This window comes from Aquila chrysaetos, chromosome 18 (assembly GCF_900496995.4).
Source record: "Aquila chrysaetos chrysaetos chromosome 18, bAquChr1.4, whole genome shotgun sequence".
In the NCBI taxonomy this organism is placed as follows: domain Eukaryota; kingdom Metazoa; phylum Chordata; class Aves; order Accipitriformes; family Accipitridae; genus Aquila; species Aquila chrysaetos.
Genome location: NC_044021.1, coordinates 4046509 through 4064421, shown reverse-complemented (window position 1 = coordinate 4064421; position 17913 = coordinate 4046509). Strand labels below are relative to the sequence as shown.

The window sequence follows — 17913 nt, the reverse complement described above, 5'->3', positions numbered from 1 at the left end:
TATGTCAAATATGTTTAATTTTTTTCAAAATAACTGATGGCAAAATAAAATATTTACATCACGTCATACTGTGTAAACATGTAACGTCACTGTACAAAGAAATATACATGCAAAATAAAGCAAAACTTTAACTAAAACAATAAAGGAAAATAATACACAAACATAATGATATGAGGTTGGTACGAATACACATCCAGTTTCGAAGTCAGTTGTTTTCTTTTAAAAAGTTTCTGTACAACTTTACAAAAAAAACCAAAAAACAAAAAAGGAATAAATAGAATACAGTGGAAGCCGCAAAGCTCAAAACTAACCCAAGCTAGGTTATGGCTTAAGACCCATATATCTAACTATTGTGGGACGTCGGCTTGGTTTCTTTAAACATGGCATTTCACACAAACATAGAGATGACAACACACCCATATGAACTCAGTGATGCACAGAAAACCATCTCTGTCTCTTTAAATAGCTCACGTTAATATTACTTCAACCTTAAAAACAGTTACTAAGACAATTACATTACGTGTCAGATTCTCCTCATCCGACCACTACTTTCTGAATGTATTCTTCACCAAAGAGCACAAAATTCATTTGTTCATTTCACAGAAAGAAGTAAACACAGATCTGAAAAATCTAAAAAGTAGTAAGTGTTGAGACTGATTTTGGGAAAGTCAGACTTTGGCATTTTGAATATAATAATAAATTTTAAAAAGTGTCACCCTACTTCTTAACCAGTTTGAGATTTGGGATACGAATCTCTCTCTCTTTCCCCTCCCGCCCCCCAACAATCCTTAAAACTGACTAGTCTTGACTAAATTCTATGCTAACCCTCATCTTAAACTAATAATGACAGTGTGGTACAACACACCCGCCCCTGCCCACCCAGAAACCCCAAACACACAAACAAAACCATAAAGCTCGCCGTACTAAGTATGTGCTTTTTCTATATATTTATTACAGTTACAACAGAGGTCCTCATAAATAGTTGCATAAAATGTTAAAGCCACAACATTGCACATGATATGAAAGAAAACAAAATCCCAAATGAGTGCATTTACAGTATTTCATCCTGCTGTATACTGCTTGACAATCGGGTCGGCAAGCTGGGCACCAACCCGAAGTCCTTTTCTAAGGGGACAGTGAGTACTGACCCAAACTGAAGACCCGCACAGTGGTATACCACCATTTAGGAAGGAGGGGGAAAAAAAGGATAAGGGGAGGGGGGAAAAAAAATTACAGACCGAAGGCAGGTAACAGTCTATATACAAGTAAGGCCTACATTTTATCAGAGCAAAACGATTCATTCTATTTGTATGCAAAAACTTTGAGGTTGGATGCACTTAAAAGCAGAGTCTGATCTCAGTGCACTGCTACGTGAGATACATACAGGCGAGGCAACTGGAAAGCTCTAGGACCAAGTGAAAACCAGATGTTATAAATGGAGGCCGTATCAATGGGCAGCCATTTTGGTGAGTCTTCTCCAGGCATGATTTCATTTTTGTTTAACACCAGTGCTTTGAACATAGGCATTTCTTCCTTGAATAAATCTTGAAAACGGTAGTTAAGTTCACTTGCAAAATTCAACTCTTGTTTATTAAAAAAACTATTTTTATTTTATTTTATTTTTTTTTTGCAGAAACCTGAATAAAATACTGTTACTGTATCGCTCGTGACTGCTTTTTGCAGAGTACAGTGCTATCGTCCTCCACCCCAGTGAAGTCTGCATCGCCAGTCCCCCGCGCCGCGCTGCCCCGCGCGGGTCCCCCTGGAATGCGTTTGCACACGAACATTCGCTAGCAGCTGGTTGGCTCGGGGTTTGCTTTCCTCAAAATTCAAGTCAACAGCTGATTGGCAGAAGGAGTCTATCTCCAGTCTGATTGATTGGCAGGAGGAGTCTATCTCCAGTCTGATTGGCAGGAGGAGTCCATCTCCAGTCTGATTGGCAGGTGAAAGAGAATGAGAGAGAACTTCAAGCAAGGTCAAACTCTTGGCAAGAGCCTGCTCTGTAAGAAGTTTTTAATGCTACGGATGGGTCGAACATCATTCTGGTGTTTTCGCCGCTCAATGAACGAAGTCAGTCTGGATATGTCAATGCTGTCAGCACTTTTGCTATTCCCCAGCTGCAGCCATTGCTCCTGGAGGGCCAGTGCAGCCGAGGGACGCTTAGCTGGGTCATCCTGAAGTAGGAAGCATACAAAATCTTTGGCCTTCTGGCTAACTCCTTTGAAGTAGTCATCTGGGAAACTAAAGTCTAAGCGGCAAATATTCAGGCAAGTTTCCTCTACACTTTCATCCAGGAAAGGAGAGACGCCACTAAGAAGGACATATGTGAGCACTCCAATGCTCCAAACATCTGAAGTGAGGGAAACAGGATTTCCAAGAATAATTTCAGGAGCTGCAAACTCTGGGTTTCCAAGTAACTGGTGGATGTAATACGTGGTATTGAGCTGGACTGCGTCTCCAAAGTCAGCCAGTTTTATTGTTGGCTTAGTGGAACTCTGGTCCACCAAAATATTTTCAGGCTAGAAAACATAAAAGCAAAAGTTAAAATGTCTTTTTTTCAAGTCAGTCTAACACACATGTAAAGCTCCAACATTACTGTTTCCCAGCCAGTGCTGTCGGCTCAAGAAGGTAACAAACAGCTGCACGCTGCAAGGATTACTGCTGCAGGCCAGCTCTGCAGAGCTCCGAGGCCGTCCTGCCACAGCTTCCCCCAGACCAACCGGCAGGCAGTTTCTTGCCAACCACAGTATGCAATGAATGCGTTTTAGCTGCTGGCACTATAATTTTTGCAGGAAATATAGTTCTGCCGGATAATACTGCAGATGTTCACAACAGCAGCTCCGCAAAGTTTCACAGGAACCTGTGTTTGGGAACTTAAGCTTAAAGAACGGCAATTACAAATAGAGGGTGAATAAAGCAACTGCTCTATTTGCTTTATGACAGAGAGACAACAAAACCCTTGCATTTAAAGATTGGAAGACCTTGTCCGAATTTTCATGATGCTTTCAACAGAATTCAGCTTTACATGGTGATTCTTTAATGTAACACAGCTGTACAGATGGAAGTCAAACACTCTTATGAGACTATGGCAGCAGCAGGTCCTGTTGGATGCACATGGCTGCCCCACTATTGGTGAGCTGGAGGTGGAATTATTTTTATGGTTTTATTTCTGAAGCTACTGCTGCTGTAGCTGTGATCTTAGCAAAATAAGAGTGACTTACCTACAACTAGTTTTTAATTAGTTCATTTGTATGTACCCTGAGACTGGAAAAAGGACTGGTGAACTCCATAGAGCACTAGAAAAGATTAAATTTTGGGTCTCCATGGTATGCAGACCAGACTGGTTCTTCTCGGAAAACAGAAGTAAGAGGAAGGAAGATGCCAGCTCTTTTTGCTTTTTCTCACTGTGACCCCTTCTGGCTAAAGAGAACCTCCCTAGAAAGACGACTTGTCAATGCTAAAATCCCTTATTATTCAAATACAGGTGGGGAGAAAAAAGAAGTGTAAAGACTAAGTTTTTAATCAATATTCACATTAAGACCTTCTTATATAGCTTTTCCTACTAGAATGCATCAAATCCTTGCAGCTCAAGTAAAATTCAAAGGGTAGAACAGATGCCCAAAGAAGTACCATTCACATAGATATCACAGCCCTCAAAGTGCAAAGATTTGCAGGAACAGAGGAAAAGCAGTCTCTTTCACAACAAACTCTGCGCTTCTTGAGAAAGAAATGGATTTCTGCTGCAAGTTTCTCAGAAAGTAAATAAATAAATGAATAAATAAATAAAAATCAAACAAAACTGTTCCTGTCAGCAATTATTTCCAGCACATAGGACCACACAGGGCCAGCAAGCTTTAAGGAGAAAGCACAAGGAATTCAGATTTTCTGCTTTACTGGCTATGAGTCATCTAAAGCATTTGGGGATGGAGCCCCAACCCATACCCTTCATACAGTCTCAAAGCAATTCACAGTTCTATGTTCCCAGCTGCAAGTTCCCTAGAAGACGGAGGTTTTTATGCCTGGAATGGCGCACACTGCCAGGAATCCCATTCACTCCTCACCTTTAGGTCCAAATGTGCTATTCTGCAGTTGTGAAGATACTGCACGGCTTCCAGAATCTCTCCCAGGTAGAGTCTGATCTTCCCTTCTGTGAGGTTTCCCCATCGCACGACGTAGTCTAGAAGGCGACCCTGGTCAGCCCTATTGGAATTAGAAGGGTTACATTTTGGATTAATCCATATATCAGAACTGAAAGAAAAACCTAACAGGCCATAGACTACAGGAATAACTGTAGCCTGCAGCACCTAAGAGACAGAGGACTAGGGTATGAAGAGGAGATCTGATATCAAGCTACACAACATTCCTAATTCACTTGTGCAACTACTTGATACAAAATAATTCCTGGACCTTCACACTAAGATAATCATCCACATATCAGTTTAATATCTCAACTTGTTTCCTTCTGAGTATTAAACTCAACATTTTAATAACAGCATTAGAAAACTGCAATATTTTACTTAGGTGTTTTCAAACTTCTACGACATTTTAAAGTTCCGTATTCATAAACCACTAATAAATGCCCCAGAAAGTCAGCTGTAGAGATCACATTTTACAGATATTGTTAGAGTCTACACACATTTCTAACACTAGTATGTAGTTGGTGGAGGTCTCAAAGGTATCAAGAAGGCCAATGAGCTGGGGATGCTGGAGATTCTGCATGACTCCAAGTTCATGGGTAACCTGGTCTCGCTTCATCAACTTCTTATTCACAAACTTAGTGGCTACTGCTCGCTTGGTTCCCTTCTGGTCACACTTCTTAACGACAGAAAATCTGCCCCTGGAATACAATACAGAAAGAAAAGAATTAACCCAGAGTTGCACTGAGGACTTACTTTTACCTTGAAGGATATCCTGAGTGAGATCTGATTTTACATCTCTAATAAGCTACCCTCACAGAGCAGTTTCTGGACATAAATGAGAAGTTTTCAGAGCATGCATCTTCTACAAAACGTGTCTGCATAAATAATTATCTCCTGAGAGAGATCTGTTTTATCGCATTTGCAGAGAACTCAAGTCAGAGTAGTATCCGGCTTTCAAAGGTCACCCTTAAGTTGGACAAATGTATATTCTATGTGACTTATTTTGCCCATTTTCAGACTTTTTCTGTCTGTAATTTTCATACCCTAAATAAAAACGTTTAGGAGAGCTTCATTACAGAAGCAGTGTCAGTCACTGTAAGGCATGCTTAAAAAAATAATCCCTTAATCTATGATACCACTCGAGCCTAAACACGTTCTGTTTATGCAGTGCCATCTAGTGCTGGTAAAATTTTTGCTTCCTTATTTCTATTTAATCCAATGTAATTCTAGCCTTTTAGGCTCATATGATAAGTATTTTTCAAAGAGAATTTCAATTTTTTGAAAGAGAAGTTAATATTTTGACATAGACAGCTTTGGAGATCACCATACAGAACGCACCTGCCAAGCTCAGCCACTTCACTGTAGAGGGAATCGAAGTTGTCCTTCCAGATTACCATGATCCCATCACTTCCAGGACCTACCAAAAAAAGAGGAGGACAGTATGGCCAAAATTTAATATACTCAGATCCTCCTTGGAACTAAATTATTGTCATTATAACCAATGTATTGTTTCAGATGTTTGCAGAAGGAGAAATATTTGGACTTCGTATTCAGTTTGGGAATAGATTTCAGGAAGAATTTGCCTCAGTCAGACTGGCCCCTATCATCTTTCTTTTGAAGCTGAGGGTGTCCGTACTGAAAAGCAACTCACGGCCTCATATTGTCCATCCTCTTGCAGCTCAGAAAGAAAATAATTCCTGTAATCAACTACTTCATTGATGGTTTATGAAGACTACTACAGCAACAGAAGGCAGAGTGTTCTTTACTCTTTGCACAAGATAATGCACGAGAATTTACTACAATCAAACGACAAGTCCTTCAAGTCCAAAGGACTGAAAAAGACTTTGTAGTTTGATCTTCAAACTTTATGCTACAGCCTTAGAGTTTTCATTTTGCTCTTACAGACTGGGGAAATGAAGGGTAGGATGGCCCCAGAAAAACTGGGGCCAGAACTTCTTTGTAGAAGTATTGGTAGGGCTGAGTAGAAGGGCTAGCAAAATACAGCTGCCCGTCTTTTGGAGTCTAGTTGCAGAGTAACCAAGACATACCAAATTCTCCCTTGGTTTTGACTGAAAATTGAACACTTGCTTTTAGACAGGGTCAGTAAGACCAAGGACTGTGGCTGAAAGACGGTAGTTTAGTCTACAAGACTTCGGTGACTCTGATTCTGGCCAAATCATGGTTTTGGGCTTCAGTACTGGTGTAGGAAGGACACTCATTACACTAGTTCCTTAAAGCACACAGTTTCACACTGATCCTTGTCCATCACGAGCTTTTTACTCCCCTGACTAGAAAGTTTCCTTGGCTGAGATACTATCAGTGGAATCGCCCCGTCCTGTTAATCCCTGTATGACACAGGGTGGCAGGAAGACAAACTGGATTACACACCAAAGCAGCCTGGCCAATGCAGCAGAACAAATTCTATAGTGGAACTAATTCAGGTGCAGTGGGAACTGTCTGTACAGGAATGAGTAACCTTGGCAAGTTGAAGGAAACAACAAAAAGAATAGCTATCTTACATTATGTCTCATTATCAACAATACACCTGCTGCTGGGGGGGGGGGGGGAAGTGATCAGACAGTGTCGCAGCTACCTGAAAAAAGTGCTCTATTTTTCAGGAAACATTAGTGTAAAGCGCAAAATTTTATTTTCTGCCTCTTTTATACACTGCAACACACCCATCCTGGGGCTTAACTAGGGCTGTCTTGGGTTGGTGAGTAGAAAGTGTTGGGAATAATCACCACCTCCATATGCTGGCAGTAAGGCACTTACTGTGGCTGCCAACAGGCAGAGCTCAAAGTGGCAGCACTGATTATAAACCCCCAAAATTTCAGATGAGGTTTTGGAATTGACACGTCTTTCACAGTCTGGTTTCAACATTCCAGAAAAATGGCTAAGTTTTTTTGAAAAAAACGGAAGAACGAACGTATTTTGGAGAGGTTCGGGACAACCGTACAAGTCCCCATATCAGCTGCGACAGACGTACAAAGACAGAATGCAGCACTTCGTATCTTATTTTCTTTTATATGAGTCAGTTTGAGACAGAGCCATTCCACCTAAAATCTATTAATTAATTCTCACCAATGGATAAATATATGGGCCTCTGAACAGATTAAAGGATGCAGATAGCATCAATTGTTATAAACTGCATGTAAGAAAGCCTACTAACCTGCTGCGTCCCCATGTTTTCCCTATTTCTAAAAATGGAGGATCCTGAACACTTAAGAATGACTGAATGTACAAACACACACCAAAACTTATCACTATGCCATCAAACACATCAAGTAAAAGATGTTTTTTCTTCCTTTGCTGTCTGCCTCCAAAACACAGGCATTTTTAATCTTTGCAGATTTCCTTTTCCTTCTCTCACAAACATTCAGGTTGCCTCACTTCAGGTACTGAAATAATGTAATTTAAGTGTAGATCCATGATGCAAAGACAAGAAATAGTTCTATGTTCTCCTAAACGTTGTGGCTTTACAATTCAAGCAAAAGGAGCGTATTAAAATACAGAGCAATGCTACTGTTTTCTTATCTGTACACTTTAGAAATTATACATGTTAGCATAGTAACATTCATTGAGACTAAACTAAGAATGTAGATGATAAACTATGATTTTATCATATTATGTTTGAACTAGTATTGAGAGAAAAGGTGAACGCACGTTGACCATACCATGTAGGCATCTTGTCTGTATGAACCTCTAATTAGTTACATCCTAAAAGTGCATCTATTTCTGCTGAAACAAGTAATATATCACAGGTGAAAAGATTTATTATAATACTCCTTTAACAAAGGGATGCCCAAAAGACGGGTTTTCTTTTTCCTGGACTATGGGTACCAGACACTTTGAATGTAATTGAATAAAAAAAAGCAAAGAGACAGGCCTACCTAAAACTCGTAGACTGGCGGAAGATGAAACCGAACCCATATCGTTTGCAGCTATACATGTATAGATACCATCGTCTTCTGCAGTGACGCCAATGATTTTCAGTGAAGCCTCTCCTAAGTCACTGGGAAACACAATGGCATCTGTTAACTTCATATTCACTTTATAGACCTTCGACTGTGGAAATCAGACAAAGTTAGATTGATACTGTTAATATTTCTTATTCTCTCTCTCTCTCTCTGGACAAACATTACTAAGCCTGTCCCTGCCATTTCAGAAGCATCTACCAGAACACCTGGTGTCCATCAAGTATCTTGGAATGTCCTAGAGACTATTAGAAGAACATCCTCACTGTGTGTTTGAAAAATCAAATGCTTCCTCTACTTCCTTCAAATTATGAGAAGCCGTATCGAGACAACCATCCATCATTGTTCCTTCTGAAAGGTTAGCGTCCATCCCTGACTCCCACCATATAGAAGCTGATCTAACATTTGTACTTTCAAAGCATTCATCCCTTGCAAGAGAGGGCTCCCCCTTCAATACAAAAGGCACTCCTCACCACAGACCTCAGAATCTGGGAGAATGAGGGTGGGAGGAAACTAAAAAGGACTGAAGTTTTCCCTCTGCTCTGGGACAGAGACAGCAAGAAGCTATGTAAGACCACAAGAGAAAGATTTTGCAGACTCTTCCTTAATCTTTCTCACTGCTGAACCACTCTTTTTGTCTGACAGTTTGTCTTTAAATGTCTACTTATATCTTCCTCTGCACAATTCATTTCTAGTACTTTTTGACTATCTGCTGTGGACATGAACAGCACATAATTTTATTTGCAAAACCCTCTTACAAATGTGAATATTTGGCAAGTCCTCCCTACACTTTTCACTTCTAGGCTCAAAACAACGCTAACATTGTGCTATTCTTTCACAGTGAGGCATGTTTTCAAGATTTTCTATCATTCTTATTGCTTTCCTTTGGATAAATCCCAGTAACAGCAAGTCATTTGACTGACAGAACCAAAAATTATTTGCTACGGTCTTCACCACATGACTTAATTTCAGGGAAAAAAAAGAATGTAAATTTTAGGAACACAGGAAGATGACCCCCCTCCCCACTCAGAGAACACTTCATGATTATTATTTCTAAAAATCTGTCAGCCACAGCCAACATGATTTACTGGATATAATTCTGTAACAGTAATGAATCACAGTGAATTAAACCCAGTGATTCTAACTCTTACTCATCTCACAACAGTCCTGGATGCAGTAACAAAGCTGCCACAACACCTCTGTCTCCCCATAAAAAAAAAAATTATACCCAGTGAAAAGGAAAAAGCAGCAGCAGCAGGAGGTAAAAAAGAACAATATAACATGCCATCAAGTTTGCAGGTAAGTTGGACCATACCACACAACCTCTAAGAAAATGACATACTCTTCTATCTAATGAGAAAGTTTTCACAAAACCCCCCTTCATTCTGAACTGAGAGCTTAATTCATAAAGACGACATTTCTTCAGACTGAAATTACTCATTAAACAACATTTTCTGTATATAAAAGAATGCTTCTTCAGAAAAAAAACCTTTTCTAATATGCAGTTTCACATTCCAAAATACAGCAATTTCTCTTATTCATCAGCTGTTTGAGTTACCAGTTAGTCTGTTACATTCTATCACAGCAAAGCTAAATACAGACAAAAACGTTGATTTCCATGCTTCACACTGAAGACAGTGACACTGCCACGCCAGTAGGAACCAGAGGCTTTTCTTTGCAAAAATACTATAGTGTGATCTGAAAGCAGTCATTTCCTCAAAAATGATGGTGTGCTACCAATGGAAATAAGGGATTGGCAGGACGGCATGTCACAACATACTGTTCTGGTTCAAGCACTAGGTCAGCGTGACAGAACCACAATGGCTTCTGCAATAGCTAATCAGAAATATCAGCTGAATTTTCTTTTCTTTTTAAAAATCAACCAAATATGACATTTGGGTACCCCAGCCATACACAGAAGTTACACGACATTTCCAGAAAATCTCAGCTGCGAAATATTTCTGTTTGAGGGCAACCCGATCTTTATGCCTCCAAGCAAAAAGCTATCCTGTACCAAGGGTGCAAATAGAAAATGTGACAGTTTCAGCAGTTCCTGTAGAACATTACACAAATTACTGTACCTGTACGAAATGCTGTGATGACCGTCATTGCTCAGTGTATTATGATCAGGACCTTTCCAAGTAACCGAAGCCTTGGGGCGACCACAGACTTTACACCTAAGCACGATGGTCTCTCCTGTCTCACATGTTACCTCACTCAATGGTATTATAAACTCTGGGGGAACTGGAGAAAGGAAATTAATGGCATTAGCTCAACTGAAGTTAATAAATTTGCTTTTCTATTCCTAGCACTCTCTCTCTTTATTAGACAAAGTAGTATGGTACTTTAAATTTCCAAGGTGTATCCACCCCTCTACTCTTGGAGCACATCCACGGTTAGGCCACTTGCCGGGGCTCTGCAGAGCTAGTGAATTTTTCTCCGCGTGAACTTGGACACAACACTACTGCTGTGCCACGGATAACCTTGAAGCCTACCATGTGAACCAAACACCCTGTTTACGGCAAGCCAAGGAAACGCTACGCTGAAAAGTCTTTAAAGATGTGCTCAGCTGGGCTATCTTTATATCCAGCTATGTTTGCAAAGGGAACACAAAACACCTCACTCATCCACTGAGGCACTGTATGTAGTGTTCTCCCTTTTTCACAGGTGAAACTCAAAAAGTTTGGTTCTGTGTATTAAGATGAAACCCCAGTTTGGCTCTGACCCCAGAGGGCCGTGATCTTTGTCCTGATCAGCCTCTGCACTGGAGAGGCTAGGGTGCAAGGTTAAAAATGAAGCCGCTCCAAGTCCTGGCCTTGTTGTTTTGAAGGAAAAAAAAAAAAAAAAAAAAAAAAAAAAAAAAAAAAGATGTATTTCATTAGCTGTCTCCCTTATCCAAAAAGGGCCTAGGTATATTTTGATAGAAAACACTCAGTTCCTGACATAATTCATATCAAGCAAATTTAAACAAAGTAAATAATGTTTTAATCAGATTATATTTACTGCAACTTTTAAAAATTAAAGCAACTTACCATCATAAATGTAATTGGGGTTGAGAAGCTGGAAAGGAGAAATTAAAGAATTAATGTCCTGATAACCTTTAATAAGGAATGGTAGAAAACAAAGCACAGCAATGGGTCGAAGTTAGCTATACCCACAAAGATCCAAGAAACATCTGAACACCAGAATTTCTGCACCACTCTACTCTTTCTGCAGTATCTTTATGCTATATCACGCTTGCAGGCTCCAAGATTATATCTTCCTGTTTTCAGATTTGGCAAACACTGCCCATTAAACCCACTGTTCCCTCTAATTCCTTGATGTGAAATTCTGACAGAAGCTACTTTTAAAGAAATCCCAACAAAACTTCTTTTGGAAACTACTACATCTTTGTAACACTGACCTTTACAGAAACCTTGTTGGCAAGTCCTTCTCGGGATTTGCGGTAACCATTTTCTAGCTTGCCTTCCCTTTTGCCGTCTTTATCTTTTTTCTCAGATTTCTTCCTTAAACGGAGTGCTGTGTGCCAAGACGTTGACTTCCTGAATATAGAACATTAAACTTTGATCAACTTTTTTTCACCTCCAGGTTATGCGTTATACTCTCTAGTTTCAAAAGGCATTGGAAAAGTATGTCAAAATGTTATTTCACTGTAAAAAAGCATACTGAAATGAAATACATTACGTATTCCGTAAGAGATGCTACCCTTGGTTGTAACTGTAAGCAAGCTAATAAGATCAGTCTGTAGTTCAGTATTTCTTGAAAACATTGCTTGAATGGTAAACTTTCTATATGAAAATACAAACTGTCAATCAAACTGAGCAATGATCAGGATAAAATCTGTATCATATATCGCCTATAGAAGCTTTACATAAAGCTTTAGCGCTAAGAACTTTGATATAATTTCTCCCATTGCAGATTTGAGAGAAATCTTCCTAGCACAACCAGTCATTTTCAATAGGTTTGTGGCACGAAGTAGAGATCCAGGAACGCTGAAATCTCATTTCACTTGGAACAAAAATTGCCTGACTGTTTTCCTAAACAGAGGTGTCTAGCCTGATAACTCATTCTATTAAATAAACCAGTAACTATTGCTGCTCTTAGATCAGGTATTCTTTTATCATCATCTTTTCCCAGAAGATTGCACTACTACAGCTTTTTAATAAAGAATATGTGCTTCTGGGCTCTTTCTTACTAGGCTGTATTTTGAAGTTTGCTATGGGACCTGCCAAGTACTCATTCTGCTTGATGTTCATTTATTTCTCAAAGATCACGTCCACTTTTGGTTTATAAGGTTCAAAGCCTTGTCTAAATTGGAAGTTTTTCTTCCTCCTCCCCTTCCACACACACGCAGGCACTCACTTGATGGTTCCATCAGGGTTGTCGATGATGACTGCACTGGTATGCCCCAAGACATAGCCGGGAATCCAGCCCTCGGCTGCGGGGCACTGATCGGTGGCGGCTCTGAACACCAAAAACATGTTCTGTTGGTTGCTGGCTAGAATCTGCACGACCTCTCCTTGGTAGACATTTATCTCATCCTCCTTCACTGCCGTGTAATCGTGTGTCACCAGCATGGTGGAGATATTGCTACTGCTGCTACTTTCACTCTGCAAGTGTCAGTTGGGAGCAGAAAGAGGGGGGGAAAAAAGAATCAAGTTTAAAGTTCATGAAGAAGACAGGCTGTTCTTGGCCTGCTACGTTACCTGCATAATCCACATAACTTAATCTGCAGTCAAAGAAAAGAGCTAGGATTTCTCTTCGAAAGCCGCCTGTGTCTATTTATCTTGTGCAAATTAGTTTGATCTTTGAATACCTTCACGTACAGCTGCTGCAGAAATTTATTCCCGCTACTTTTACTCAAGATTACTTCCTTTAACTAAGAGTCAGTTTATACACAGATCTGGTCTTCCTTTCAAGCTCAGACACTGAACCTCCCATCTTTATCAGGCAACAAAGCTACAGTACAGCACATAGGACAGTTTTTCATTGTTTTACAGGTGCAGTTTCAAAATCATAATCATCACCTCATAAACACTGGGAATTCCAACAACGAAAAATTCATAGAGTCTTTCCTAGCACTATTTGTCAGGTCTCAGACACCAGCCTTCTGCACACAAAACACGACAAGGTACAAAAGAACAAAATAGGCTTTTGACAGTGTGTCTCAAAACCCCAAGGCTTGTCCCTGGTTGAATCTGTGTGATCAGGTTTAGTCCTTTCAATGCACAGGATGAGGTAAATTACTGAAATAAGAAATGACTCATTTCTTGGGGAAAATAGGCCCACTGGACTATCAGAATAAAGCTGGAAGTCTCGCTTCTAACTGATTAGTGACTACGATAGCTGAGTGTTGTTAGCTGTTTATCATACATTTTCAGCTAGCGTTCATGACTGTTGTTTGTTTCCCCATCGAGCATTTGCAGAAAGCTAATTATGGCTGATCAGGTATACATTAAAAGTCAGACTACATTTCAGAACAAAAAGCCTTCTCCTGGCCATGAATCCACTGGTAATTATTATTTTTTAGAAGCAAGATGCATTTTGTCCATTTGCATGCATTTCTCATATGAGGTTTAATAAATGGGAGTGTGATATCGATTATCAGACTATGCAACCTATTCCCTGAAAGAAGTGATTTCCTTCTTGAAACAAGTTAAACCCAAAGTGGATGGCCTATTAATGATGGGGCATGAGGCGTGTATGTGTATGTGCCTGCCTTTTGTCTCTGTTCTTACTTCAGACCGTTTCAGGTCACTATCAGCGAGGGCTCGCTATTGCTTAGTAGTAGCTGAGTTGAAGAAGGAAATCAGTACCTAGTTGTAGCTGGAGACTACTATCACTTATATAGCATAACCACACGTTAGCACCACGTATGTGCTAGCAGTGAGCGGAAAACTTGGCGCACAGGCTTAAAACAGGGTCACCTTTTTTCTCAAAACCATCAAATATTTCTCCCCTCAGTGTTGAGGAGATGCAGCAGGGCTCAGAGGACAGCATGGTACACCGCGAGCCCTGAAAACCACGTTCTCTTCCAATCTGCTAATCGCCGTGAACAAGTGACTCCCCGTCTCGGTGCCTGTGCTTCCCCACGAGTGCTTTGGCTGAGGAACCAAGGCATTTGGAAAGGAACAGCCTCAGATTACTCATTCATAGCATGTTCAGCACATTGATGCTTGGGTTTCCAGTGAGTCTGTACGTTTTATTCTAGCTGGACTATTTTACTCAACTGGGTGATTCAAGTCCATTCTGTCTTTTTTCCCCTATTAGGATGATGAAGCAAATGCTACTACAGAGAGAAAGATCTCATCCTGGATTGTATTTCTACTAAAGGATATTTATGTTAACTCCAGATGCTGTATTTCCAGTGGGAGAACTCATTTTGTCTGGCTGAGAGGACTGTCTGCACGTTCTTTTGTATTAGCAAGCCCTTCCCATGATTCAGGCAAACCGGGAATGGTAGAACCATAAACCCAGTCTCATTTTCAGTCATTGTTTAAGATTACAACTTGCTAGATTCTTTTAGCTAGGTGAAAACCAACTCTATTCAGAGAAAGCTGCTTTTGTTAACTCCTTCTGTTAGACTTAGAGGGGGAGATGAAGGGAAGGCTGAAGTTGTAAAACCAACCTAAGCCCCAAACCTTGCCCCCCCTCCCCCATTCCTGAACATACTGTTTCTCATCATGCAGCAGAATTTGTATCACTGCAGGACTGACCTTCCTGTAACATAACATTTCTTTTTAATAGTTCAGTCTTGAAGGATCATACTAAACTCTGAATATTTCTTATTTTCAACAAGGACAGATAAATCTGTTGAATAAACAAGTGTCTGGTAACTACTAAGTGACAAACATTCTTGTGAATGTGTTTATATCAGAATTTATTCTCACCACAGAAAGACAGCCTTTTCTTTTGCCTTGCAAGGAAGTAAGTGTTCTTGCACAGTCAATGTTTTTCTACTGCAAGTTCTGCTGGTCATCACTGACCTCAATTATGGGATTAGAGAAGGATTTACAATCAAAATATAAAAAATTCCTCCCATATTTCTGAAATACTAGCGAAACCAATTCCTGTTTCTTCTTCTTAGAAGTCACTTTTCCATAAGTAACCAACCTTGACCATATGTGCATGTAAATACACACACACACAAATGGTTAAATCAAAATAAACCTTGACAACCCATTTTCTCTAGCTGTTGAATGTGGTGTGAAACCCTGCTAAAGTATGGTCTAGAAATGAGGTTATAAATGAAGAATTATGACCCATCTCAAATACCAAACTAAAAGAAACATAGTTGTGAAGCAGAACGCATGCATTCAGATACTACGTTTTACAGTAAGATAAAAACAAGCAGCGGTGTGTGTCTTTGCTGAGACAGTATCAAAATTCAAATGTTTTGAAAAATCAGTGCCACCCCGTCTCTCCCTCTCTCTTTTTTTAATGGAACGACATCAATTAATACTATGCACGTCTTCTCTGCATATAAAAAGTACCACCATCTTGATTCACATACCACACAGTAATTGCAAAATACTCAAAGTATCCCAGATATTATATTATCATCACATTTTGCTAGACTGAAGATAAACACAAGACAGAGCTAAACCAAATGAAAATCTGAAGGAGGATCAGGATAAAAATACAATACATGCAAAGCATAATTTTTTCTTCTGAAGCTATTATAAAAGTAAGTGTAAGAACTAAGAAGTCAAGAAAGCTCTGTGTGTTAAACAGTTCTATAAAGAAACGCATGCATTTAAAAAGGGTCCGGCAAGTTAGGTGATTTGCAAAATTGGTATTGCATACTATTTGTGAGAGAACGGAAAAACAAACATTCGTGAACACAACACTTAGTGAGAGAAAAATCAAATGCGAGTTTAAAAAGAAAGGCACCGTAGCCTGCCTACCACATCCATGGCAAGTGCCTGGCAATTTTTGCTTTATATTTGCACATGCCCCTGTGATTGCTGTGTTGCATTTTCCTGGTGGACGTTATTACAGCGAATCTGGATTCTGCTGACACCCCAGCTTTCCGCACAAACACACCAAGTGCATACTAACGGGTTGAATCTCCAGATGCCCTAAACCAGTTCTTCTTACAAAGCAGAAAAGCCAAGTGGAGCCGCTATTTGTTTTGGTTGTAGTAGAAGGAGGATTATTTTAGCTAGGTTTTGTCGGCCTATTTTGAGTGGATTGCAGGAAGCTTCCTTGATCAGACACGGGATTAAAAAAGAGAATGTTGTACATCAACTAAGGCTGAAAGGAGGCGGGGGGGGGGGATAAATTAATAAAAAATAAAAATCAAGCAGCCCAGGGAACATACTGTAGATGTCTCCACGAAGTTAAACCTCGACAGGACAATGGTGGCGGATTTGTGCGTGAAAGGGAAAAAAGCCCCAAGGCAATCTGCCAAAATCTCGAAGTCAGATTTAAGTGCTGGCCGCAATGCATACCCCAAGGTGCTCTGGCTGCCACGCTTCAGCATGTTAATTATGTGCCTTCAAATTAGAGACGAAAAAAGCAAGGAGAGCAAGTTAGTACGTATCAGCCTAGTGATCTATGTTTTCAGCAGAGGCAGAAATTGCATCTAATGTTAGCAGTTGCTTTTGTGTCTGTATACATACCCATCTTTGTATGTATACATACACAGAGAGGTAGAGAGTTTTGTTTTTTTAATGTGCAGAAGATATCCAAACAGTTGATTATTTCAGAGCAGTACAGCACCGGAGAGCCAGAAGTTAGTACGGAGAGCGATGGTAACGCACAGAAAGGGAGCATGGGAAGGTTTTAGAAGAGCTCGCAGGACAGAGGTGCTCCGCTCTTACCCCATTACTCTGGGTGGAGTGAACTGACTGCTCGCTGGTCGAGGAGCATGTGCTCATGCGGTCTGTGTCCTTGCTGTGTGAAGAGTGGCGGTGGACCTGCCGCTGGAGGGAGTCACTGTCCCCAGGGAAAGTGAAGGAGCCAGGGCGGCTGGCGGGGGATGCTGGGATGGAGCTCCAAAAGGAGCCCTTCTGCAGGGGGCTGCTGGGCGGAAAGGTTTCTTTGCCAAAAGGAGAAGGGAAAGTCGTGGAGAGAGGAGAGTTCAGTGGTGAGATGGCTCCCGGCCTTGGCTTCCCGAGCGTCAGCGATCCTATGCTGTTTCTCGATCGACTGTCCTCTGAGCTTCCGCGTGAGTCCTTCTGGGCTCCATCAGCTGAGCCAGAAACGTTTCCCGCGGTCTTCCTGGGACTTTCAATAACTTTCATCTTGGGAATCTGCTCAGCTTCTCTCTGAGGACCGTCCGGTTCTGCATTGGGAGGGTGCCTGTCTGGCTGGCTCGGGCCAGTTTCTAAGGAGGAGTTGTAGTGTGGCAGGGAGAGATTGTGAATGGACATACCTGACATCTTGTCTGCCTCTGCTTGGGCCGAGGCTGCAGAGGAGACCAGGACTGGGGAATGGTGTCTGACAGGCTGGGGGATCCGGGACGGCCGGCTACGGCTGGAGCTGGGGATGCCGCTACAGCTGCTGGGGCCGCTGCTGTTACCGCCGCTGCTCCCGCTGCCGCCTCCACCGCTGCTGTGGTTCCTCTGGTACTCGATCGGGGACGTCAAGGCTGCAATGGGAGCGGGAGGGGAGGTGATCAGGGAAAGGGGGGCAGGAAAGGGAACAGGAACAGTTTGAAAAAAAGACATGTTTGCTGGCAAAAGGGGAGTGCTGTTCAAATAAGATAAATTCCCTTAGCGATGCTGGTCATGCCGTAGACCTCAAGCCACTTTTCTATATCACACCTTCATGACCCGCTATATCTACCTCTGTTA

General features: G+C 41.0%; 1 protein-coding gene across 5 annotated transcripts in view; it reads right to left on the bottom strand.

Annotated features, from left to right (window-relative positions):
• Positions 1–932: 932 nt before the first annotated feature.
• Positions 933–17913, bottom strand: part of TRIO (trio Rho guanine nucleotide exchange factor) — a 257834-nt gene continuing 240853 nt past the window's right edge. For 4 of the 5 annotated variants that reach the window (XM_030041600.2, XM_030041603.2, XM_030041601.2 and 1 more), the window contains exons 48-57: positions 16939–17708; positions 12476–12723; positions 11517–11655; positions 11146–11173; positions 10195–10357; positions 8030–8151; positions 5478–5556; positions 4637–4837; positions 4062–4200; positions 933–2519 (exon numbers count right to left, since the gene is read on the bottom strand). In XM_030041600.2, the coding sequence (XP_029897460.1) occupies positions 1977–2519; positions 4062–4200; positions 4637–4837; positions 5478–5556; positions 8030–8151; positions 10195–10357; positions 11146–11173; positions 11517–11655; positions 12476–12723; positions 16939–17708 (2432 nt within the window). In that variant the 3' untranslated portion in view covers positions 933–1976. Of the gene's footprint in view, positions 2520–4061; positions 4201–4636; positions 4838–5477; positions 5557–8029; positions 8152–10194; positions 10358–11145; positions 11174–11516; positions 11656–12475; positions 12724–16938; positions 17709–17913 lie in introns of those variants that run through there. The other variant, XM_030041604.2, reaches the window with a different exon arrangement.